The sequence below is a fragment of the Telmatherina bonti genome (assembly GCF_933228915.1).
Source record: "Telmatherina bonti genome assembly, chromosome: 4".
Taxonomy (NCBI): domain Eukaryota; kingdom Metazoa; phylum Chordata; class Actinopteri; order Atheriniformes; family Telmatherinidae; genus Telmatherina; species Telmatherina bonti.
Window position 1 is genome coordinate 18,809,517 of NC_136622.1, and position 26,399 is coordinate 18,835,915.

The 26,399-nt window shown below is 38.2% G+C and overlaps 3 protein-coding genes across 3 annotated transcripts; 2 read left to right on the forward strand and 1 right to left on the reverse strand.

Annotated features, from left to right (window-relative positions):
* Positions 1 to 15,590: 15,590 nt before the first annotated feature.
* LOC306754695 (chymotrypsin-like elastase family member 2A) lies at positions 15,591 to 18,299 on the reverse strand (the record flags this gene model as incomplete). The annotated part of the gene is made up of 8 exons (XM_079238750.1): positions 15,591 to 15,608; positions 16,250 to 16,402; positions 16,505 to 16,650; positions 17,092 to 17,228; positions 17,316 to 17,438; positions 17,895 to 17,992; positions 18,079 to 18,167; positions 18,263 to 18,299. 8 exons carry the CDS (start codon positions 18,297 to 18,299, stop codon positions 15,591 to 15,593), a joined length of 801 nt encoding a protein of 266 aa, XP_079094876.1.
* Positions 18,300 to 19,268: 969 nt separating this feature from the next.
* On the forward strand, positions 19,269 to 21,564 carry LOC306754861 (chymotrypsin-C-like; the record flags this gene model as incomplete). Its single annotated transcript, XM_079238966.1, has 8 exons — positions 19,269 to 19,305; positions 19,456 to 19,544; positions 19,868 to 19,965; positions 20,054 to 20,176; positions 20,251 to 20,387; positions 20,638 to 20,783; positions 21,304 to 21,456; positions 21,547 to 21,564. The coding sequence occupies 8 exons, from the start codon at positions 19,269 to 19,271 to the stop codon at positions 21,562 to 21,564; spliced, it is 801 nt and encodes a 266-aa protein (XP_079095092.1).
* Positions 21,565 to 22,453: 889 nt separating this feature from the next.
* Positions 22,454 to 26,104, forward strand: LOC306754456 (chymotrypsin-like elastase family member 2A; the record flags this gene model as incomplete). Its single annotated transcript, XM_079238475.1, has 8 exons — positions 22,454 to 22,493; positions 22,769 to 22,857; positions 22,996 to 23,093; positions 23,505 to 23,627; positions 23,831 to 23,967; positions 25,505 to 25,650; positions 25,847 to 25,999; positions 26,087 to 26,104. The coding sequence occupies 8 exons, from the start codon at positions 22,454 to 22,456 to the stop codon at positions 26,102 to 26,104; spliced, it is 804 nt and encodes a 267-aa protein (XP_079094601.1).
* Between the last annotated feature and the right edge of the window lie 295 nt (positions 26,105 to 26,399).

Here is a 26,399-nt window from a genome sequence, read left to right on the forward strand (position 1 = left end):
AGGGTCTCCAGGTGCTGCTCGCCATGCTAACAACTTTTTTTTGCTTTTGGTGTAATTTCACTTGAGTTCTTTAGGAGAGTTTTTCATGTAAAATCACATCTAACAGGCATTTTCCAAAAGATGTGTTGAAAAAGATTGTAGGACACAGTGACATATGTTAAACTGAAGGGTTTAATTGTGTATTAAATTAGATATTTTTATTTTTTTTAAACTTTTAAATAGCACATGCAGCCATTGTGTTTATATTAGTAACTGATAGTAACTGATTAACATGGCCAGTTTACCTCAAACACCATTGATACAACTTCACAGTTTATGGTGAGATTAATAAATGTTTGTTGTTCAACAATAACATTGACAAAGCTGTGATAAGATGGAATTACATTACACACACAAGCAGCTTGAAATAAAAAGCAAAACACCATTTTGGTCCGTCTTACAATCCTGTACAGATGTTTTTCATGCACAAGAGATTCTGAGATAGGATAACTGTGCAGGGGAGTGTGTAATGTATCTGCATACTTTTTTATTAAATATGTCTCATTTTTAAGAAAACGTGTGGACAACTGATCCTGGCTGGGTGGGGGCGGGAGGGGTAGGTTGAGGGTGAGCACAAAACATGACATCTGACTAAATTTGCAACTCTTTATTAAGGATTGTTAGCCTTCCCTTGTGTAAGTGTTTCTTTTGTTGTTGTCAAGGTGCTTAAGAATGATAAGTTGGGAATTGTGCACAATCTGAGCCCTGGCTCATTACCGAGGAACTTCCCAGCTACACAGTCTCATATTCAAATGTCAGTCGTAATTTAACTCCAGTAACTAAACAATAAACACATTAGATTTCAAACATACCAAACGTAATTGGTGGATGAATGAAAACTTAAACTGCAAGTTATCTTAGACTGGAAGGACAACATCTACTAAATTAAAATTCTATTGTGAGAATTAAAGTGAACAGAATGGAAAAATAAAATAATTTTAAAATGATTTTCTTATTGTGAAACATTGCCACTGCTGGGTTGGAGAAATAGATTTGTGCTTTTGAAAGTTCTCGTTTCACTATTAACAGCAAGTTGGTGAGGCTTGGCGTAGAATGGGTGGGGGCTGGAGGGGCGCCGCTCCTCTGTTTAAAAAACCCTGAGGTATTAGGGTGGACTAATCTTTAAAAGGTTAATTTATTCATAGAGATTTTGACAGAGATGTATGGCTGAACCAACATCTCAGGCACCTCTTCCCAGAGGGAGACGACTTGTGCAAAGAACAGAGAGGAAAGAAAGGGAGAGGAGGGAGGGGGGAGCTAGTCAGAAAGATGGAGTGCAGTGAAGAGACAGAGTGGGGAGTCAACGTGCTATAAACACAAACACATAATTACCTCATAGGGGCTGACAATGACTCTGGCCTTTAACCTGGTACACTTAGAGCTCCCCGGTCTGCCCTCTGAGCACAGGAAGGAAAACGTAAACTTCATGTAATTTATGCTCAGCAAATGATTGTTAAATACTAAAAACTGTCAGTTTGGTCATTTAGATGTTTGCAGTGTGCGATTTTACATTTTGCTACTGACAAATTAACATGCACAAAGAAAAAAAAAACACAACTCATTAGACAGTTTGTTTTTGATTGTCGCTATTGCAGAAGCACTTGTGTAGATGTCCTCCCAAAATCATAAGGATAATGATAGTGAAAAAAGAAAAAAAAAAAACACCAATCCAATACATGTGGCTACTGCTAGATTGCTGGTAAACTTGGTGCAAGAATTTGGGACAAAAGCATGGAAGCCCTCAGCACTCTGGTATTACAACAAGACAATTAAACAAGTTAGAAGCATTTTTCAAAAGCAACATCCATGAACTCAGGCTAGCATTACTAATAATTAGCTGCTGTGCTTATGTGAACTACTTAGCCAGAGGGGATGGAGCGTGCAGTTTTTGGTTAAAACCAGCTGCAGTAAGTCACTACTGCAACAAGAGCCATGGAAAAATTATATTCTCTAGTTATGAAGAGCAGGAGAATGAGGTTCTGTTACATACAAATTCTCCATCTGAATACATTTACTCACAATTTAAAAAAGAAATCTGACATCCCTACCATGTTGCAGTTGTTGATGTTTTTATGCTGTTTAAAGGAGAAATGTGAATTATTTTATGTGGCATTTAAAGACATGCTGCAACTGAACTGCCTTCCTTTAACCTGATAAGAACCCAAAAGCAACTTAAAACCTGCTAAAAAACATGACAACTAATGCTGTAAAATAGTATAGAAGGCATACTATGAAGAATATTTATGGAAAAACTTGCAATCTCGGTCATTTCTTGTTGCCTACTAGAAGTATCTCGGTGATTTTTTTGCAGATACAAAGGTCAAGTCCAAATCTTGTCGCGTGTACCACGACAGGTCATTCAATACAACTAAAAGTGATTTGTGACAAGATTTGGACTTGAAAGCTAATAAGCTAATATAACAGCACTGATCGTTAGCTTAAATTGGCAAATGCTTTGTCTCACTCCTCTGAACAATATCTTAGCTTTACTGAATTCAGAAAATCATGAACAAGAAAATTTATTCAGCTTATAACATATGTACACAACAAGGTGGCATAGTGATGCTGGTTCAAGCCTTGGCAGGGGGGGAGGTTTGAACAGTTACCTTTCTGTGAGGAGTTTGCATGTTCTCCCTATGTATGCGTGGGTTCTCTCAGGGTACTTTGCCTTCTTCCCAACGCCAGAAGACATACATGTTAGGTTAACTGGTCACTCTAAATTCTCTCTTGGACTAAATGTGATCATGAATGGCTGTTTGTCTCTTTATGTTGGCCCTGTGATGGACCGGTGACATGTTCAGGGTGTACCCCGCCTCTTGCCTGATGATTGCTAGGATAAGTTCCAGTTCCCCTGTGACCCTAACGTTTTCTGCTCTGGTGTTACTATCCCTGCTAACATAGATGCTAATGTTAAGCTTCCATATTACAGGTGACTAACCTCTCCAGGTGTGTTTAGGTGGATCTGTTGGATCTGGCAACAGTTCAATCTATTTTTGATACCACAGAGGTTGCAGTTAGCTGCTAATTTGTCCCTTTTATTAAGTTTTTAATACCCATAAGTTACAATCCACACATCACAAGTCAGTTGAAAAGTGATTTGGTTTGTAAGAGGTTTGGTTGATTTCAACATTGTGATTTGCATGAAAAGTGAAAGGTGTAAAGAAGTCTTTTTCATGATGTGGAAAAGGCATTTTTTAAGAACAAATTAAAAGTCCATCAACTGTCTGTATTCCGCAGCAGCGCAGAGCCTATTCTAAAACATGCATCATTCCATCATCACAGATAGACAAAGGAATTAACCCAGAGAGAAACCACACATTATTTGAACATGGGGCATACACACACACACACACACACACACACACACACACACACACACACACACACACACACACACACAAGCAACCATCTATGAGACAACATTGCTGACCACTGCACCACTGTGCAGCAGGCCTTCTTAATATGTCATCTCAAAGCTTTTTCTGTACACTGGCGATAAGAACAGTTTATAAACTAGAAAAGCACTCAGACAGCGCAAACCTACGCCAAGGCCTTTGAAAAGTTCCTGGATTCAAACGATGATCCAGACCAACACCAAAATTAAATCAGTTATTCTTTTTTCACATTTCCAACAACTCCTGAAAATTTCCTGAAAACAACTTTTCGAGTTATCTTGAACCCAAACAGACAAACAAACAGATAAAACGCCAAGTAAACACAACTCCTTGGTGGGGGTAAACACATTACATGTGAAATATATCTATCTATCTAGACGTCTAAGATGATATAACTTTGAGTTCCAATATCCCACTTCAAAGATACTTTGAATGCAACACAAAGTGACGGGGACCTTTTTGGAATTGCTGTCTTTAGAAACAGTAACTTATAATCTGCATCTGGTATGACTTGAATGGGGAAGGAGGTTGCCGGCTGCTGTTAGACGTTCCTTTTTGAGCTTACTCGGGATGCCTTCAGAATTTTAACAATCTTAACACTATATTAACAATATTAAACAGTAATAGCCTATTACTTAATATCTAACGCATTCAAGCATTTAACCTATTTGTCTGAACTTCTGAATGTGGCAGCACCTCATGTAGTACTGTTTAAGTAAACTATACGCATATGTGCTCAGACTCTCCTTTTTAACCAAACTGAGACAGACAGCAGGGATAAACCTGAATGAATATGAGCCATGCAGTGAGAGTTAAATGATGCTGAAAGTACAACAGAGATGTTGGCCTGTCAGTCTTTTGTGGTGATTGGGGTTTCTGTATAACTGTTACACAGTGAAAATAAACCACATGTAAACAATCCTTGCTCTTGCACGGTTTTGCAAAAATAACACTTAACATATGAAGGGACATTTCATACAAGAGGCCAGAACTCTGAATTGGCATGCAGGGAATGGAAGATACCTCATAAGCTTCCTTTTACGATATCTGTACAGGTTTCAGACTTGTCATTTAAATTTAGGGGGCTCAAAATGAGATTTAAAAGGTTTTTGTTATTACAGTATATATTATTATGTATTCTTTCAGGACTTCAGGAATGGTTAAAGAAAACCAAAAGAAGTTCACCCCCGAACATTAAAACACCTGCTGTAACTTTGCAATCACTAACTTTTACTGACTTCGTTTTTAGATTTCGAGGTGGCCATACAACACAAATGCTCATAGATGCACTTTATTGAATAATTTCCCTCTTATTCTTAACTCCCTACATACCTTTAAAAAAAAACCCAAAAAAAAAAAAAAAACATTTGTGTACTTTTGATTAATTCCTTTTAAGATTTCATATGAAGTGGAACAACCTAAATACTCAAACTGTCATGTGTTTTAAATAAAATTCAGGGAATCTGGGCAAACCAAAGGCAGATGATACATGTACATTTAGAACTTTCACAACCATTCTTAATGATACATGACAACTATGATGTTAAAAGGGCCAGCTCTAGGTCATTAGACAGAAACATGATGGCTGCAGAACACACTGAGATCAAACCTGCAGTGTACAGAGTAGGCAGCTAGCCCAGTGCTTGTTGCATACACGTGCCATGACTGAAAAGCTTAAGCTTCCTATATGAGTTGCATCTGCTCTGCACTACTGTAGCTGTTCAGACCCAATATCACCTGATTGAATTGCCATGGAAAACCCAGTCAAGTGGGAATGTGCCACCTCTGGTTATCACTAGCCTCACTGTGAAGACGTGTTTTACTGCCATAATTCCTTATGAGATCATACAGAACACCTATGGCTGTTATTCTCTGGTTTGCTAGTCCCTCGTGATTCGCAATGGTGTGGTACAACAGAACAGAACTTGACAGACTTTGTTGGAATATATATATATATATATATATATATATATATATATATATATATATATATATATTCAAAGTATCTCTCGCTCTCTCTCTCTCTCTCTCTCTCTCTCTCTCTCTATATATATATATATATATATATATATATATATATATATATAAATATATACATATATATATATATATATATATGTATATATATATATATATATATATAAATATATATATACATATATATATATATATATATATATATATATATATATATATATATATATATATATATATATATATATACATATATATATATATATATGTATATATATATACATATATATACATATATATATATATATATACATATATATATATATATATATATATGTATATATATATATATATATATATATACATATATATATATATATATATATATATATATATATATATATATATATATATATATATATATAAATATATATATATATATATATATATATATATATATATATATATATATATATATATATATATATATATATATATATATATATATAAATGTGGGAAAAATAAAGATCCTAAAATGTTATCAAAATTTTGTTTTCTTCCTAAAAGTTATCAATATGTGTTTATGAGCATGCTTGCGTGTCCAAAATGATTTTCACGTGTCACATCAAATCACATGTTTAGTGGCAACGGCAGAGGATGTGACGGGTTGTTTTGCTGGACTGCCACCAGCTTCTGAAGGTGTTACTGAAAACAGAAAACAACATTACAGAACTTATTTCGTTTGGATGCAAAAGAAAAGTTTGAAAAAAAAAATGTTGGTTGAGATGCTTTCATCATGTTACCCTGGAGACATGGATCCTCTGCCCTAAAACATGACATAGACAGCCTGGACATCAGTGCCAACTTGCATCAAGAGGAAAAAGTGAGAACACAAACCGAACTTCCCTTTCACCCTTCAACTCACCTCCTTCACCCAGACGTTTTGGGCCACGCTCTGACCCTTCTTGTCTCCCCACTACCATTGCTTTGGGTGCATCTAATTGAAAGCGATCTCAAGGCTAAGAGAGTTCCGTTTCTTCTCTAATCCCTCCACTGGAGAGGCTCACATGGTCTCAATTACCCCCACCCCACCCCAGAACACTGGGTCCCCTCTCTCTCAATCTCTCTCTCCCTGTCTCAGTGGCCTGCTCCTCTGCCAATGCACCGGCCTGGGCCCTTTTTCAGCAGTTTATGTTATTAAACACACACTGCTGAGTTCCTGTCCTTCACAGAGGCCTGGAGATGTTATCTCCCCTGCCGCCGTATACAGTTACCTCCAAAATATTCCATAAATTAGATTGGGATTGGCAATTTGGAATATAGAGGTGGAGGCTGTGGTGGTCAAGGATTGGCTGGAGGTGAGAGAGCATGGGGGTGGAGGTAGGGGCCATCAGCAAGGGACACTATAAATGATAGTGCATGAAAATCTTCAAGTGTTTACACTTGGTGGAGAAGTTCTGGGAGGTATATCACTTGAAAAGTAAAGGTGAATTGAGGAGAAGTGAAGGGTGCTTAAGGGCTTTAGGATAAGCAGGAGAGGAGACCAAAATCCAGTTCCTATTTGGATAGAGATTCTTGTGGAGGTGGAGTACAATATCTAGTCTGAAATGAGTTAGACTGGGCATTTACTGGGCTTGAGGGATTGTGTGCGATGATATGCATGTGCCCCCCCCCCCCTCCTGTAATTAAACAAGGCTGTATTTGCACAAGTGATTTTTCAAGTTCTGAACAGCTCTGTCAATCCCCAGAGCATGGAGAAAGGTCCTGAGCCGGGACATCCGTGCCCAATTAGATTAGGGGGGAACCTGTGAGGTCTTCCAACAATGGACTCTCAGAGGATCTGCAATAACACAAACATGGCCCCAGACACGCAATTTCAGCACTTCAAAAGACCATTAAGGGACAAAGCTAACGCAGCTAAAAGACGCATGTTAGCAATTACAAATTAGCTGAACTGACCAGCTACCTGAAACACTTCATGGTCATTTTGACTAAAGAAATAACATCATCTATTTGAGAATTTGGAAACATATCATAATTTTATTTGTAAATGAATGTCATTCACAGGCATACAGATAAATGTAGTCTTTCAGGAATGACCTCCACATCTTCTGTCTAACCAAACCAATACACAAAAAAGTCTATAGTCAGCCTCTTTAATAAAAAGTCAAGTAGTTTCCGGAAGTAAGCTGAGAAATGAACGGTTAAACAGGAGTTGTAACGTTTTCTTTGTTAATGCAAAAGAAGAGCAGAAATTCAGCTACGCAAAGGAAAGTTTGAGCAAGCATTAGAAGAAAGAAGGAAATTGGGGCACAAGGTCTGGGTCAAGGGTTCAGCCTTAACTTTGGGGGTTGACTGAACTTGACGCTGTTACCAGCCTGACTCTATGCATGGCTAATGTGGCACACTGCCCCCTTAATTAGAACTGACCTCCTTCGCCAGACTGCAGTGGTTTAAAGCATTTCAAGACGCAGCACCCTCACGATCCCAGAAGTTAAAAGGAGGGAGGATTGGGTGGAAACTCCAACCGACTCAATGATTACTACAGTGCAGATTTGTGAGAGAATCACTAAACTTTGTAGAACTGTTAGAAGGATGGAAATATAAGGCTGAAAAACAGCAATGAACAGCTGCTCCTGGCTGCAGTTTTATGAAGGAAAATTCTATAAATGACAGATTTTCCAATAATTCACAGAGCCACCCCTACATAAACACAGTAGCTCCAGTAACAGCCACCAGGGTTACAATATGTAAGGGGGGGGGGGGGGGGGGGGGGGGGGGGGGGGGAATATTCTGGAAGTTTTTGGAACAATTTAAGGGTCACAGCAATTTTTTTTCTTTCCTTTGCTTAAAACCAAAATGACCTAAATTAGCTGTGGGAGAAAGTTCATAAATAGCATAATTCTATAAAGCCTAGTCTCCGTTCACTTGGTTTTCCTCCAGATGTTATCACATCTTTTTGTCCATACATTCTCAGATAGGAATTTTACAATTTAATTAACAAGACTTTTTCTTTGGAGTATGTATTGTCTTGCAAATAATGGCAACCAACTAAATGATTATTGTTTCACAAGCAATTCAAGCCACTTATTGATAATATAACTGATAATAAAATAGTAATGTAAGTGTAGTCTTCTAAACCAAAATCAGCTTGTAATCTTGAAGAATAAAACTCAAGCCTCATAAAGGTGACTTAAAATCTGTTGTGAATTCTGGCATCATGTAAAGCAATTTGTAAAATCAATACAAAGATTAAAAAGTCAAATAAGAACTTTAATAAAACAAAGAAGCATCAGTACAAGGTATATGGGGGAAAAGTCAATATATGGGCTCCTAAAATGATACTTAAGTTGTCTGATGCAAAGTAAGTTGCAGTCACCTAAACTGTTTTTTACAGTCATAGACAGTTCAAATAATTCGGCCTGCAGATGGTCAACTCAATGCAGTTATTCAGTGACTGATCTGCAGTTTTGTTTTTCAACACTGTGATCAGTAGAGCCTGTTAGCGTGGAGATACATTTCAACATTCAGCAATGTCACACAGATTTCTATTACACCAAATTAGGTGCAGATCTCCCCAAAAGGATGTTGAAATAAATAACACATCTTTATCCTAAAAGGCTAATCAAAAGCTAATGAGCATCTGGGTATTTTTAAGAAAGGTCAAATCAAACACATGTCTGTTTTGTTTCATTTATTTTTTCCTGAGCTTAGTTTGCTCATTTGTATAAATTGCATGACGTTGTACAAGTGCTGCAGTGGAGTCAAAATGAAGCCGTTGATGATAGGACACTAACTCCTGATGTGGAGCTGCAGAGGCTGCATGAGTTTGTCTGCTGTACACTCTGGAACATGTGGTTTTAGTTACAGAATGTTTTACTGCTCAACAATGTTTCTGCCTCGGAGCTCGGCACACTGCATAAAGACTACTTTGTCCCCTGATGCCCACACGGGGAGAAGCTGCCTCATTGCACACACACACACACACACACTTGCACACATTGGTGATGATGACATCAACTAGTCACTGAGCTAATAAATAATAAAGGTGATATTTTCTCTTTAGATTGTGGCACATTAAACATGTAACAGCATACTGTGGCAACTTCTTCAATAACAAAACAGAAAGTGAAAATTAATATTTTCACTGCTGTTTATTTGCTTTAAGTTGCTTCTCGAGTTTGATTGTCTGCCCACTGGCATGTCTGCTAGACCAGTACAGCAACATTACATGCTACTAACTAAAATCACAGGATCACAGGATAAATGCAAAACCAGACATGTCACCATGCCACATGTGCAGAGCTGAAGCCAATAAAGATCAGGCATATTGAGTGGTACATTTAATAAAAAATAACAATGAAACCAGTGGAACTACACATGTGCATGAACATAAATACAACTTCAATGATGAACTGTAAATGACCAAACTGTAACAATGAGATCTCATCAGCCTATAATCCTGGATAAAGAGCAAAAAAAAATCAACTAGGTGACAAGTGACACGTTAAATGTCACAGACATAACATCACACCTGCAGCTCCTTTTATTCGCGTTGCTCTTTTACAACAAGAAAATGTGATTGTGATCTCATGGTCCTGTTTGGGGGAGGTGGTAAGCACACCCAGGAGTGCAAAGTGAAATGCTATGGGTGAGTTGGAGGATGTCTGGCATGAAGTCACTGCGGTTGTCACTTGGCACATTTGAAACTATGCTCTTCAGGATCAAAGTGGTGCTAAACAGTGCTTGCTTGCATTGTCAGCACTGATGCTGAGGAGCCATTTAGTTGCAGCTCTGTGTTGTTTTTAGACTCCATTTCCCAGCAGCAGATTTGCCACAGCCAGCAAGCCCCGACGAGCACAAGACTGGTGTATAGCAACACTAGACAAGGAATTTTATTTATTTATTTATTTTTTTAATCATAGCATGTTTATCTGCTGAACTGAGAAGTCAGCTACGATGTTATTTAAAAACTATAACAGCTACTAAAGGAATAATTATATTATCTGAACTATTTTCAACTCTGCAACATTTGGAGAATGAAATTATTACCAAAGATTCACAGCACTTACACCTACTCCACTGTTCCTTGTATACTTCAACTGTATATAGCTTTGGTTCATCAACATCCAGCTCTCTTCTGTGCCCTGAGATGGTAGCAGATGGCTGAGAGCAGAAGCTGTGTCTCAAACAGCCATCTAGAAATTCTGCTTCGTGCCAACAACATCTCATCACAGCACAAAAGAGGATGAAAGGTTACATTTGTTTGACTTCACTGCTCGTTGGGTTTAGCGCATAGACTGGAAACCTCCCACATGCTAGTGTGCAATGATCAGACAGCCGTTGCTGTAACACATGCTGTCTCACGTCAAACAGAATCCGTTCCATGAAGTAAATTTTAGTTCTCTGACAAATCCATTTTCACGCACACACTGACAGCATCAGCCCGCCTGTTCTGCATCTAACTGGGGTAAACCATAAACCAATATGGTGAAAGCTTGGTAGATTCTGGCCACACATCCAATAAAGTAAATATAAGTATATGTCTGAGCGGCATCAAAAATCAGAAAGTGTTGCTGGTATTATCATTTTAATTCAAGCGTGAGGAAATTGATTGTGTATCACATCACAGATGACTTACAATCAGAACAGCTGTACAGTAGTTTTATCATCAGTCATGTGCAGCTTTGTGGTCCAGTCTCTGCCCTCTGCTTTAGCTCTTGTTTAAATTTATGAAGTGATTTAAATTGTGACAATACAGTGGAAATAACAGCCTTTCTCTTCAAGTGGACTGTGAGACAGTACTCTGTCGCCATCGTGTGGCGAAAGACAACACCATACTAAATCTGACAAAAGCTCAGGCGTTCATTTATGTTTTTATTTCTTAATCAGAAATTTGTATTGAAAAAAAAACTGCTACGATTTATTGAGAATTTCATGTGTACAAGTTATCCTTTATTAAAAAGACACGCACACACACACAACTGGACCTGCTTTGCAAAATCTGACTTGTGATCGCAAGAAATCAAACTATGTATTTTTTGCAAGGAATACATAATAAGGAAAAATTAAACAATGGTAATATTAATAATACTAATTTAAAAAAAGACATTACAGATATACTTGTGCTCCACAGATCAGCAATAACATTCTCATCACTCGTCACTTTCTTTTTTCCACAAAAGTAACTGACAGGGGGAGTTTGGCTGGAGATCTGCTGTTAGAATACCTTACAGTCTACTGTTACCAGATTTACATGATTATATGAGGGTGTGGGACTGGTAAGTCATGTTAATATGCAGGCCTTCCCAGTACCGCATTGCGCTGAACAGTGTTACATATTTTGTCAGTCATGTTCAAAAGCATAATGTCAATAAAATAAACAAAACTCTTTCCAAACAGAAATAAAACTTTCATTCAAAGTGAACAATATCTGAAGTGATAAAGTGGAATTGGTTGGACAATGTGAGTTGAGGGCAAGTGAAAGAGCTTTTATTTTGTTTGTCTGTGTCACTAAAAATAATTAACATGTAACAATGAAGATAATTAACATGCAAATGAACCCTTGGAGCAAAATAGGGGGGAAGTGGTTTTTTTGTTAATAATGAATGCATCACGGTTATAAATTAGATCTCGGTCAGTAGCAGACCAGACAGTAATTGGGGTTTTGACAAAATAACCTGTAACGAAGAATAAGGGCTTGTACAGAGGGAATAATAATGGTCTCTGGTAATTATGTGTCTGTTCTAAAGAAAGGAAATAATGAATTGGTCCACTAATTTTCTAATCCGAATTGATTCACAACAGACTAATGCAATTTAATTTAGATTGGATCTGATTCCATTTGAAACTGATTCATTTACAGATATTCATATAACAACACCAACTTTTCTTAAATGTTAAAATCATTCTCAGATAACTATTTTTATAAAACACTGAGCTGTTTACATGATCGTTTTAAATCAGTTATCTGTGAGTAATCAAAAGATTGTAATAAAATGATCTGACAGGTCTACATGCATTTCCAATAAACAGATTCAAAAGATCGCTGTCTGCAGAGAACATTCATGTTTTTAAGAGCAGGCTCAAAACTCATCTGTTTAATTTGGCTCATACTTAATATTGATTATGTTAGTGTGGGTTACAGTTATTTACTTTTACCCAATTCTTTTCAGTAACATTTTATTCTTTATTTTTATTTTAGTATTGATAATACTGCTTTTATCATTTTCTTTGTATCAATTATTTATTGTTCTGTTATTTTTCATGTATTTCATAATTTTTTTGCATATTTTCCGGTGTTCCTCAGAGGGAGCCCTCTGCACTGGGTGTCAAATTGGCCATGGCTGTGGCCTTTCATGTCTTTGGTCTTTAGACTAGTGACAGTGATGGTGCCCCTGATACTGTGGTCTGGTGGACTCCTGGTGCAGATGGCTCTTGCGATGGTGCTTCCTTACCAGGCTCATCTGTACTCAGCAAAATATAACTAGGTAGGTGTATGTGTGATGTTTAAGACTAGTGTTGGGAATTGATGCTGGTTGGGTGTGTGTATGAATGTGTGAGAAGGGAGGGGCTGATGAATTTTCTTTGTTGTGTTTTTATATTGTGTAAAGCACTTTGTGTTACATTTTATTGCAGAAAAAACACTTTACAAATAAAGTTCCATTTAATTTGATACATTTACCAGTCCATTATCAAATCTATATCGAGTACATACAGGAATGTTGACGTCACTTCCTGTTATTTTCAAACCATTCTGTGTTTGTTGAACATGCTGAAGTTAGCGTATAGTCTGAGCATTAGCAGCTAACGTGCAAAGTAATAAGCTGCTAAATAGTTCCCAGGTGAATGCAATCCATCCCAAAGTGTGTTCCCGTACCAGTACACCACCATCAGCAGCCCGAACCTGAAAGGATAAAAATGATGGATCCATAATTTCATGTTGTTTATGCTAAATTCTAACCCTACATCGGAATGTCACAGCTGAAATCGAGAGCCATCAGACCAGACATTGTTCCATTTTTTCTGTTGTCCAATATTAGTTAGCCAATGTGAATAGTAGCCTCAGTTTGCTGTTCTTAGCTGGCACCAAGTGTAGGATTCTATAGTCCATCTGCCTTTCAAAACAGTCTACCCATTCTCTTCTGACCTCACAAGATGAATGCTGCTCACTGGATATTTTCTCTTTTTCCTACCTTTCTCTGTAAAGCCCTGACGGTTGTGCATGAAAATCACAAAAGATCACCAGTTTCTCAAATACTCAAACCACCAGTCTGTCTACCATGACACTTCAGTCACATAGATTCCCTCTTTTCTCCATTCTTTTTGTTTTCTCCCCCATGATTTCCACTTCAGCAAGTCCTCTTGAACATGTCTACATGTCTAAATCCTCTGAGTTGTTGCGACGTGATTGGGTGGGTTATTTATTCATGCTAACAAGCAATTGATGAAGTTTCCCGAATAGAGTGACCAGAGAATGTATAAAAGAGAGGAAATGTCAAACAAAAGACCTTTATTGTGGTAGAAAACACTAAAGACAAAAAACACCCTGCAGGAGGTTGTAAAGGTGGCAGAAAAAGTAATTTTCCCTCGTTCGGGAAACTCTTTTGCAGGATTAAGGTCCTGGGCATCAGTCAGAACCCCTCTCACTTTAACAGAATTTTTTCGTCTGTTGCAATCATATAAAATATCATCACTGTCTAAAATGCAGGAGCACCAAGATGCTTAACAGCTTCCTCCCACATGCCACCAGGCTTCTATGACACCAAATAACTGCACTTTTTACATTTCACTCACCTACAGCCAGATTTTTCACGTTTATAACAAATTTGGACTCTCAGGAACGTTCCCCTTGCCACAATACACATTAGCTTTACTTAAAGGTTTATTTTCTAAAATGTTGTAAATGTTTCTATAAATCTCTCCAAGAATGGAATTTTGTGTGGTTAAACTAACTTTTTTATGGACAAAATGACAAAACGACAAGAGGATATGATTTTTGTTTTGGAAATTTAATGGCTAACTAGCTTATGAAACAGCACATTTCTGTTGCTTTTCTCAAATCTTGTGGCTATTATGTGTGTCTTATCTATTATCATTATACTAATTTTACACATATGAGTAAATATTGGAAGCCAACCATGTGGGGTAGTAGGGGCCCTGTGAGAGACAGTGACATGTGTTACTGAAAACAAAATATTCAAAAGTTAGCACAGCATTCAACATTGAATCAGATGGTGCATTTGATGCAACTATGAAGCCTTTGTTAAAACAAAGAGAGCTATGCCATGGGCAGAGTTCAAGGCGTAGAAGTGTTATTGAGCCTCATGTGGGCAATCAGTCTTTTTAAAAGTTAAATAATATATGTAGACTAATCACCACAAACAATGCTTTCAATAATTGTTGACAGAAGCAACATTATTAGTGTGTGTGCATGCACATTATGTAGCATGATCACTGTTTGTGGTGGCTGTCCTCTGGACTCCTGGCTTGCCTTGGTTCTCAGGGTGATGAGTAGGATGGCAGGAAATAGTTTGTTGTTCTATTTCTTTCTTTTTTTTTATTAGTTAAATTGCAAATTGATTTTGAGCTTTTCTTTTTGGTTTAAATTTGATTTTTCATCCAGGCAGTTGGGAACCATTAGGTGGATGTGCTGGGGACTGGTGGTTGGGGACCCCCATGTTTAAGTTTAGTTTAGTGCACTGGGTACATGAGGACTCCATGCTTTGAGATTTGTCAGTGAAGTGTTTTGTGTGATCACAAGGTGAGAGGTGACAGCACATCTAATCATTTCTTTCCTGTATGCTGCTCTCTACTGGTGTTTCCGTCTGTTCTGATTCGTATGGTGTAGTTACCTGTCTTTTTTTGGGTTTAAACAGTGTTTTCATGTCAAATTAACGTCAAATTTTACCATCAACTTTTTGTATTTTATTAATAGCCTCTCACATCTCTGTCTATTCAGCAGGAGAAACCCTGCATCTTTCATTTCCTGGAGTTCTGTCAGTTTTGTTGAATGCATTTATATATTGATGGATGTAGTTACAAAATCTTAACTGAAAATAAAGTAATTTCTTATCAGAAAAACAAACACTTTAAAGAGAAATATGATAGCAAAAAAATGTTGATGTTTCATCAGTATATATTCTTTATTTGAAGATGATGTACAACAAAACTCAGTCCGTCTTAGTAGCTGGTCATCACCTGTAGAAAAGCAAAAGGAGATGAGAAGTAATATTTTGAATATTTTTCCCTTGACAGAGCATTTAACTCTTTTCAGTTATGTTTCCCACAGTAAATCCCTATGCTACTCTACTAAATTTACTATTACTATAACATTTCATGCTTCAAATAACTCAGTTCAAAATATAGAATTTATAATACACACACACACACACACACACACACAGGTTAATTTTCTCATTTCCACATTTTTATAGGGAATGGATCATTTATCCTGTTATCTCGAGTAAACAAAGTCTGTTTTATTGATAATAAAAGATGCTTAAGGGGCTCAAAAGTAACTGGTTACCACTTTACACCTGATTTAGTTTATCAAAATAGAGCCCATGACAGCTGGGAACAGACTACAGTCATGGTGTATAGCTGTAATTCTGTCAGACTTGATAGAAGTAAAATCATATGTATTGATCAGTGAAGGATGTTCCTCCATCTGATCTGTTGTTGGCTTTACTGTACGGATGCATCTCAGTAACTAACAGAACTTCTCATTACTGGGATGCCCCTTGAACCCACCAGTTAAAGTGTCAGAAGAGAAGGAGCTAACAGCTAAGCCCCCCCACAGACAAACTAAATGTATTAGAGTTAAATGCTCTTCGACTCACATTGTTGATCCAGCTGATGTAGGCGCTGACCCTGGTGAAGACAGAGGGCTTCTTGGGGTAGTTGCAGCCCATGCTTGAGCCAAAGCTCACCACTCCATGGACGTCCCAGGATCCATCAGAGTTCTGACAGTTCAGGGGACCACCAGAGTCACCCTGAAGGATAACAATATTCATACATGTCAAAACTGCACAATGCTGTTGCTTTAAACAAAAACTTTAAACATGGTGTAAATGAACTGAATACATCTGACTCACGTTACAGCTAGCCAGCTCGCCATCTCCTCCGGCACAGACCATGCTGCTTGTCACCAGACTGCCCCACCAGTCAGACCTGGTGCAGGTTGAGTGGCCAACCACTGGAAGGAGAGCCTGCTGCAGGATATCAGCAATGGGACCTCCAGCTTGAGAAAAGAACAAGGTTTTCAAATTCAGGATTTATGTCAGTACTACCGTTAAACTGTTAAATACCATAAGTACCATCATACAAATCAACACATGTTGAGTCCAAAACTCGGTCAATGAGGATTACCTCCAGGTCATGTTCAGTTTCCTGTTGCACTACTTTTCATTTTGCTTAGGTTTTTGTCATGTTTTGTCCTGTTTAATCATGTCCATCATGATTTCATACATGTTAGGTTGGACTAAGACTGTTTTCATTCTCTTACAATCTATAGTCAGTGACATTTTGGTTAGGAAGTCATCTTTATATGACTCAGAAGAAGAAATGAGAAAAGTGCTGCAGTGTTTACACCAGTTTCCCTGACTGGTTGTACATTCTGAGTTTAAAGCTTGCAATCAATCATAAGAAACCAAAGTACTTTTAGTATGCTGGAAGAACTTACTCCAGAGGCGTCCCCAGCCGGTCACATAACAGGGAGCACCGTGAGGCAGGATTTCACCAGATGTGGGAAGACAGGCAGCCATGATGGAGTCAGAGAATTTAACAGGGGTGGACAGCTTGATCAGGGCGATGTCATTACTGAAGAAAGGATACAGATTAATATTTAGTTGCAGCAGCGTGATGTACAGTCTGAAATATAATGAGTGCAACAAAACGAAGTCCTACCGGATTCTGTAGGAGTCCCAGGCCTCATGGACGATAATCTTAGCAGGGCTGATGGCAACGGAGGCCGCCTCGTTGTTGTTCTTCAGGTTGTGTTTTCCCAGGTAGACTCTGTAGGTGCGACTTCTACTTGGCCACAAAAATAGAATGATATGCATCAGCACTGCTGAGATCTGATGAAGAATTATAAAATTTATTCACTCCATTACAATGTAAAAGCCACTTGGTATGCGTACCACTGATATTACTTATTATTTACATTACTAGAAAGATGCTAGAGTATTAATAACTCCAGAGTTTACTTTTATTGCATTAAGTACAGATAAAAATACTAAAATGGCATTGACTACCGCTAATCAAAGTCCCCATAAATTGTAAGGATTATAGAATTTACAGTCTAAGAATAAGCTCGACTAAACTTGCAAATAGTTCTCCAACTGTACTACTTACCTAACTATGCTTGAAAAATACTACTCTGTGGTCTCCAGAAGTATTTGTGTATATCTGAAGTTTCTGTCTTTGAATATTCACTTAGATATTCTGTCGACATTCATTTAGATATTTTTATTTTCCCATTTTTACCCGATGCAGTGAGCAGCAGTGAGGACCCACTCGCTGGAGATCAGAGTACCACCACAAGTGTGATAGAAGCTGCTACCACTCTTGTATTGCAGAGACACCTGAAGACAAATGATGAGAATGACTGAAATGTTTAATGATTTCAGGAAGACGCTGAATATTGGGAGACAGTCTGAAATGCGTATACCTGCCAAGGCCAGCTGTGCTCACGAACATCTTCTCCACCAACCACTCTGGTGATAGTGGGGGGGTAGGTGGGCAGACCACACCCGTAGGCTGTGAGAGAACAACAAAAAACCATTGATATACTAAATATTTTAATAGTTTGGAATGTCTAACATGCAGTTCTAGGAACAGAAGTGTTAGCTTACCACCAGCAATGAACAAAGCCAAGATCACGAACTTCATTGTGACTGTGGCTGTTGGTCTGATGTTCTCCTTCTTATATAGTCCATAAGTGTGCAGACCTCAGATGTGTCACTTCACATTCAGTTGAACACAGTCAGGAAAAAAATATGATGGAAAAAAATAATTCAACCTTGGAGATAAGAAGCTCTATATATCCCTAAATACACCTTATCTCCCCACCTGCTGTTCCCGTGTGCGAACCACACAGATGTTTACCACCGTGGTCAAGTTGTTCCTGAAACTTTATCCTAAGATGTCATGTTTCCAGTGAAAAAATAGTCGATCTTCATCTTTTTATCTGATAAACAATAAAACTACATTTTCATGACACACAGCTCTTTCTACACTTCCCATGTCATTGTCAATGTAAAGATGCTTTAGTTGATTTCTACTTAGAGTTTTCTGTAAGCAGTTAGCTTGGAAAATATTTAATTTCTGACTGGAATATGTTTAATAGTCTGTAATTACATCATTAGTTAACTACATGCAAATAAATACAGCCATCAAACTTTTTATCTTTTTTTTTTTGCCTTTGAGTTTTGCATGTATTTTACATGTATCTATAACAAGTGAAATGTCAATTTAGTCAATTTAATATCTTTTTTGTGCACTAAATTAACACAAGTGAAAGGCACGACAGCTGCTGGAGGGGTCAGTATTTCTGTCATATGAAAAAAGCTAGAGTTTTAATAGAGGTGTTTTGTAGAAATTTAGGTTCCTTGAATTAAAATCCAGATCATGATAGAAGGATTTTATATAAACCATATAAAAAAAATTAATTCCAGAACTCAAAAAGACATTTGGCCTTGACCTCATATTCCTGTTTGTTTCCATTCGTTCAGTTGCCGTGTTGGCCCCACCCCTGCATCAATTTTCCCAGGAATTAGACAGGGGTTTCTGGGTTGCATAATATTGTTCCAACTATAAATATAGCAGATTCTTCTTGCAAACTGTGGAACTAACGACACGATGAAGTTTGTGGCGCTTGCTCTGTTTGTTGCTGGTGGTAAGGATATTTTTTGTTGCTGAAAACAACATACACATCATCCTCCCTTTTCTAGCCACCCGACTCTGTTCACTCAGTGCTCTAACCTTCACTAAAATCTGCATGTAGCTTTACAGCTGTGTGAAATGCCTTTTTCTCGTGTCCCCTCAGCCTATGGTTGCGGCACACCACTCTATCCCCCTGTGGTGAACCGAGTGGTTGGAGGAGAGGATGTCAGGCCTCACAGCTGGCCCTGGCAGGTAATACAAAATAAATAAATTAATTAATAAATAAGCATCGATGAATTGAAACAGTAAAGGATATAAAGAAATAATAAAGTTAGAGGCAAAAATGAACAGATTTGGATGACAATAGTGCTGCTTGAAATTTTGTAAAACATTTGACAAATCGTTGATAAAGTTTTACATCAAGTAAACAAATGAAGACTAAAGTTTGAGGAGTGAACTGCCAATAGATGACGCACAAGTCAAAAAGCACAAAAAAGCCATACTACTCCAAGACAGCAAATAAAATAGATTATTAGACATGGAGATTATAAATGACATTATCATTCCCATTTCAGATTTCCCTGCAATACAACAGAGAGGGAGAGTGGAGACACACCTGTGGAGGTACTCTAATCTCTCAGCAGTGGGTTCTCACTGCTGCTCACTGCATCAGGTAGAAAACTAATTAATACAAAGGTTGACACTCATCTAAACTAATCATTCAAATGAAGCTGACGAGCTTCTGTTCTGTCAAACTGCAGCACAGGCAGAGAGTACAGAGTCGCAATGGGAAAGCACAACCTGAAAGAGACTGAGAAGGGCGAGGTGTTCCTGGGTACCAGCAACATCATTGTGCATGAGAAGTGGAACCCCCTGTTCATCCGGTACCCCTAAGAACTGAACCATAGATACAGTACATATACTGAATACTGACAGAGGTGGTATGCGTGTTTTCCAGTAATGACATTGCCCTGATCAAACTGGAAGCCCCTGTTGACTTCTCTGACACCATCATGGCTGCTTGTCTTCCTGCTGCTGGCTTCATTCTTCCCCATAATGAACCCTGCTACGTCACTGGGTGGGGTCGCATCTACAGTGAGTGAATGGTGTCCTTCCACTCTAAACTTCCACTGTCATTTAATAGGATTGTTATGTGCTACAGTCTAATTTGTATTCTCGCAAACTGTGTAACTGTGACAGATAGCATTGCTCTTTAACTGCTGCATACTTTTTAAAGGTTTGGTTTTTCCACATGTAACACCCATAGTTAGACTCACTACAGCTGCATAAACAGCCTTAATGGCCCCCTTTCTTTTTAACCTGGGCTTGTATGGATCTCACACAGCTGGAGGTCCCATTGCTGACATCTTGCAGCAAGCTCTCCTCCCCGTGGTGGACCATGAGACCTGCAGCAAGCCTGACTGGTGGGGCTCTCAGGTGAAAGAAACCATGGTCTGTGCAGGTGGAGATGGAGTTGTGTCTGGTTGCAATGTGAGTAAAAATCTTGAAAGATTCAATCACAACATTGTATGCAGTGAGACAGTCCACTACACTGTTAATTTTAGGATAAATGATTCTCTAGTATGTTTTTGTTTGCAGCATTCATGACGCAAACAAACTCAATCATATTTTGAGCAAAAATACTTTATTTATTTCAGCTTTTTCAGCAGATTGTACATGTAGACCTGTTTCGACACACCTGGGTCAACTGAACGAGTCACTGAGCAGAATTTGATAAGTTGTTAGTTCAATTTCATTTGAAGATGTGTGAAATAGGGAAACATTGGCAACTTAAAGAACTGTAACTCTCTAGGACCAAAATTCACTACCGTCTGGTCTATACTCACTTATTCCAGTACAAAGTCACAGGGGACGGGTGGGGGGGCTGGAGCCTGTACCAGCGGCTACCATAGGCAATTTGCAGGGTGCATCCTTGACAGGTTGACAGTTTCTACTCTTAAATATGAAATTTGCTAAATGACTGGGTCTTTTCTCCCACTTCATGATTCAGGGAGACTCTGGTGGTCCTCTGAACTGTCAGGCCACTGACGGCTCCTGGGAGGTCCATGGTATCGTCAGCTTTGGCTCTGGGCTCAGCTGCAACTTCCCCAAGAAACCAACTGTCTTCACACAAGTCAGCTCCTACATGGACTGGATAAGCTCTGTAAGTTTGTGAAACTCTTATCAAATCACTGAATAAGTTCAAACAACCGCCTCATTTGACAAACTAACATTTCTGAATGATCTCTTACAGAAAATGGTGGCCTACTGAGAGAGCAGCCCTTTATGATCGAAAGAAACATAAGAAATTGAAGAAATAAAGACTTTTGATAACTATGTTTTGTGCTGTCCCTTTTTTATGATTTTGAAATTTTCAAAAAGTTTTAAAAGCAGTTAAACATGTTTGTCTTTAGTCTGAGGAGTTAGTAGGCGTTAGCCCTGTCATGTAGAGTGGCCATGTTGTGGATACCTATTTTCAAGCTTTTTTTCTTGCATATTCATGAATGAAGATGGTATTTTTGTGAATAAACCTCTTCAAGTGGGTATTAGTGAGTCATCCAATACATTTCCACTCACTGGAAAAAAATAAATAAATAAAAATGCTATAATTGAATATAATGTTATTACGCAAGTTTCCCTTTGTGATAAATAGGAAAAAAATATGTTACAGCTATATTTTATAGAATATTTACATAATATAATTATGATTGTATATTATTTTATCAATATTTTATAGAATTTATTAAAATAAATATTATGTCTAAATTTTACATTCTAAATTATAGATATCACTAATACACAAAAAGTATAATTGTATATGTCTGTATAAGTAACATAAAAACATGTTGCATTGTTTTTTTTATAATTTGTGCATAAAAGGATTAATGTAGGCTAGAATAGATTTTATTCTAATTAATACATCCATTATTCAGGTCATTTAGTAATATTATAGCAGAAATGGCCTGTTTTCTCCAGCTGGAACACTGATGGGAACTTTCTATCACCATCCACCTGTTATGTCCCCAATCTCCATTTGTTTGACTTTCTACATGTGTTTCCCAAAACAGTTTATTCGGTGCACAGAGTGGCTTAGCAATCAGAGTAAACAAAAGACTGCTTCTAACACACAAGGAAGCACATACTTATACACACGATCCATCATGAAGAGGCTGCTGCTTCTGACTGCTATTATAACTGCTGGTAAGTGACTTAAAATCATTTTACAAATGTTCTTTAAGACCTAGTGGATGTCTCATTATTAATCTTCCAAGGAAAACCTTAAATTATATTTAATTTATTGTAAATTGTAAAGCTGTTGTTGGTTTCCAGTTAATGTTCTGTTGTCATTTACTTCAGCTGTACAATACCATCTGTCATTGGAGTGCCATGCATATGCTTACTGGGTGTTAATATTCAAAAACATAAACAATGAAAGTATCAAATGTTAGTTAATTATGACATTAACTGTGTCCCAGTCCACGGGTGTGGCCTGCCCACCTTCCCTCCTGTGTTAAACAGGGTGGTAGCAGGACAAGATGTCAGGCCCCACAGCTGGCCCTGGCAGGTAAAGTCTGTTCTGAATATATTTTAATCTTAGCATCCCAAACTGAAAGATTTACTCCTTTTTCTCTGCTTTGCTTGGAAAAAGCAGATATGGGAGGATTTGAATCCATGTTGGTGTGCATTTCTCTCTCCTGCTCAGGTATCACTCCAGTCAAACAGCAGAGGACGCTGGAGTCATGTCTGTGGAGGCATTCTCATCTCCTCTGAATGGGTCCTCTCTGCTGCACACTGCATCAAGTAGGTTCACCTCAATACCACTGCGAAACTGAAACCATGCTTATACAGAACAGTATATACAATAATGACACGGCAACACTACTCAAACTGATTATTGCTTAATTAAAATGGATCACATAAGATAAAAGGTCTGTGCCAGAACCAATACTCCTCACCTAACAGACTATGGTGACTTCCAGCAATGTCAGCCAGTAGAAGAGAAACACAGTGGAGAAGTTTAAACCTAACAGTCATGGAAAACCATCAACTGCCAACTATTTCAATAGAAAGAAAAATCATTTGGTCAGCCAGACCACAGCTAACCATTCCTGCACAACTGCAGTCCAGTCAGCTGAGTCAAAGTTTTGTCCACAGAAGTAAACCAATCATCTCTGCTGTTTAAATGAAGTCATGCCAACTGTCCTCCTGTAGTGACCGCTACGATTACAGAGTGGAACTGGGAAAACACGGTCTGAAGGTGACTGAGGAGGGCTCAGCTGCTCTCAGGGCAAAAAAAGTCATCACTCATGAGGACTACCATGTCCTACTCAGTCGGTAAACCAAACAGTTCATTTAGATGTACTATCCTCACAGCAGTACTTCTGTATGTAAGAGGAGTGTAAGTGATAATTTCTAGTCTTTTTGTTTGCTTTTTTTTTTTTTTTTAATCCCAAATAACAGTTACATTTTTTGTACAATGTGTGATACATTCTGTTTCTGTTCACTTCAACATGAGGATACTGCTTTGCTTTTTGCAGGAATGATATTGCCCTGCTAAAACTTTCTTCCCCAATCACCTTCTCTGACACAATCATGCCCGCCTGCCTTCCAGAGCAGGGTGTCATCCTGCCTCATGGGGCCCCATGCTATGTTACTGGCTGGGGTCGACTCTCCAGTGAGTCAGTCACAATTTCTTTCCAAGTGCTTTGAATTTTACTTGAATATTATTTAGGTTTTGTTGTGTTAGCATCTGTGCACACGAGCCAGTATATGTCAAGTTCACACAAACATTCAAGAGTGCCTATTCAGAGTGCACAAATTCAGTGGTTGACACAGTTGATATGCATATCCAGTAATGACAATGCCCTGATCAAACTGGAGGCATTCTTTTGACACATACCATTTCTGAACCTAAACAATACTGCCCCTACAGGTTTGTACAGTAGGCACCATGCATCACTTTCAAAAATCCCTGGTATCAAGCAGAGAAAAACTCTAAGCAGATTTCAGAAAATAATAAAATTTAATCAAGAACTATTCAGTCATTCATTTTTAATGCTGTTTAATCCAATTCAGTGTCACTGGGGGCTGAAGCCTATCTCAGCAATTAGCAGGGGAGAGGCAGGGTACATCCTGGACAGGTCCCCAGTCCAATACAGGGATTAAAAACTATCCAAGAAATTATCAAAACCTGGCTTCTGGGCTTGATGGGTCCTGGGTTCTATCCCAGCTCATGTTTTGGGACCAGTGCCCCAGGTCCCTCTGGGCCTGGGCTCAGTGGTAGTGGAGGGTGCTCTGACAGAAGTCTTTCTTTGTCTCCTTTTGGGTGGGCATGTGGTTGTCCCTGCAGTAGGTGGTCTTGGTTCTGTTTTCTGTGCTGACTGCTGGTTGCTTGTGGCTTGGGACCCTCTTCAGCTCCTCCTGATCCTTGGAAGGGACACAGTTGCATTTGTATGACTATTGAACTAATCTCAATCCTAAATTGTAGTACACACACACACACTCACATCCCTGCACACAGAAATATTCAAACACGCACACTGCTGCACGACAGACATACATGCACACCACTCCACATGGGCACACAGCACACATAGACACAAGTGGTTAGACCATCATTTTGTCATTTTAGTGTCATGATACTGGACAGGACTGGTTTGGAAAAAAAAAAAGACATCCTATGTTTATGGAAAAGATGTTAGTCAGAGAACTGTAAAAAATTATTGTTATGCAGCAAGAAAATAAAAATATCTGAAAATTCATAAATTACAAAAAGAACTAGCCAACCCGTTATCAAAAACTGGAAGGATTGTGGGGAATTATTTCCCAGAAGACAGTTAGCTGGAAACATCCTGATGGTGATCAGTGATCACTTAAACATTTGGTGAAGTTATATCAAAGAAAAACAACAGTAAAACTCATGGCTATGTTTTATGTTGAAAGTAAGGCAATTTTCTACTGAACAATGTGAGGGGAACTCAAATGACTGGGACTGAGTCACTGTGTAGCCATAAGAAAACTACAAATCAATAAAACTAACTGGAAAAAAAGGATTCAATTTGCTGGGGAGCATAAAGATTGAACTTTGTATGTGACTTATGATGACATATACAATCAGATTTAACTTAGTTGTGCTCAGCTTACCAACCATAATAAAAACAAATGTCATGTTTGTTTTTCTGCCTTAATGAGACCATGTGCTTACTCCACAGCCAATGGTCCCCCATCTGACATCTTGCAACAGGCTCTTCTCCCTGTAGTTGGTCATGATATCTGCTCACAGTCTGATTGGTGGAGTGTCCTTGCAACAGAAAAGATGGTCTGTGCTGGAGGAGATGGTATTTCTGCAGGCTGTAATGCAAGTTTATACTCGGAAACAGTTAGTTATAAACATCCATATTAATATCAATTAAATTTGTTTTTAACAGGGTACAGCATAAGGAGATAACAGAAAAGAAAAACATTCTGTTTAACTATATTCACCTTGATTGTGACTAAAATTACAATTTAGTGTTTGTAAATAAACTGCTGGCTAACTTTTTGTTCACCTTCAGGGAGATTCCGGTGGCCCCCTAAATTGCCAAAACCATGATGGCTCCTGGGATGTCCATGGTGTGGTCAGCTTTGGTTCTGGTGAGGGCTGCAATATTCTGCAAAAGCCCACAGTCTTTACCCAAGTCAGCTCTTACATCAGCTGGATTAACTCAGTAAGAAACACTTTCTTTTTGTGACAAAAGCTTTTACTGTGAAAAGCAGAAAGGAAGCTTTTATGTCTTCTCTTGTCCCATCTACAGGTTATGGCCAACGACTAAACAAGATGTTTAATTGATATAGTTGATCACACAAACTATGTTGTAATATTCTGACTCATTTCTTGAGTAAAATGCTAATAAGAGGAATGAAGAGCCATGGCGTGTTTTTGCTGGGTTACAGCCAATGTCCTGGAAACTTGAGGGCATGCACAGGAAGACTGAATGGGCCCTTGCTTTACACAAACAGTACCAGTCAAAAGTTTGAACACACTTTCCCACTAAATTCATTGGGAAAGTGTCATTCTTAATGGGAAAGTTAACAGGTAGTGTATTCCACCTCTAGACAAAGTTTTAT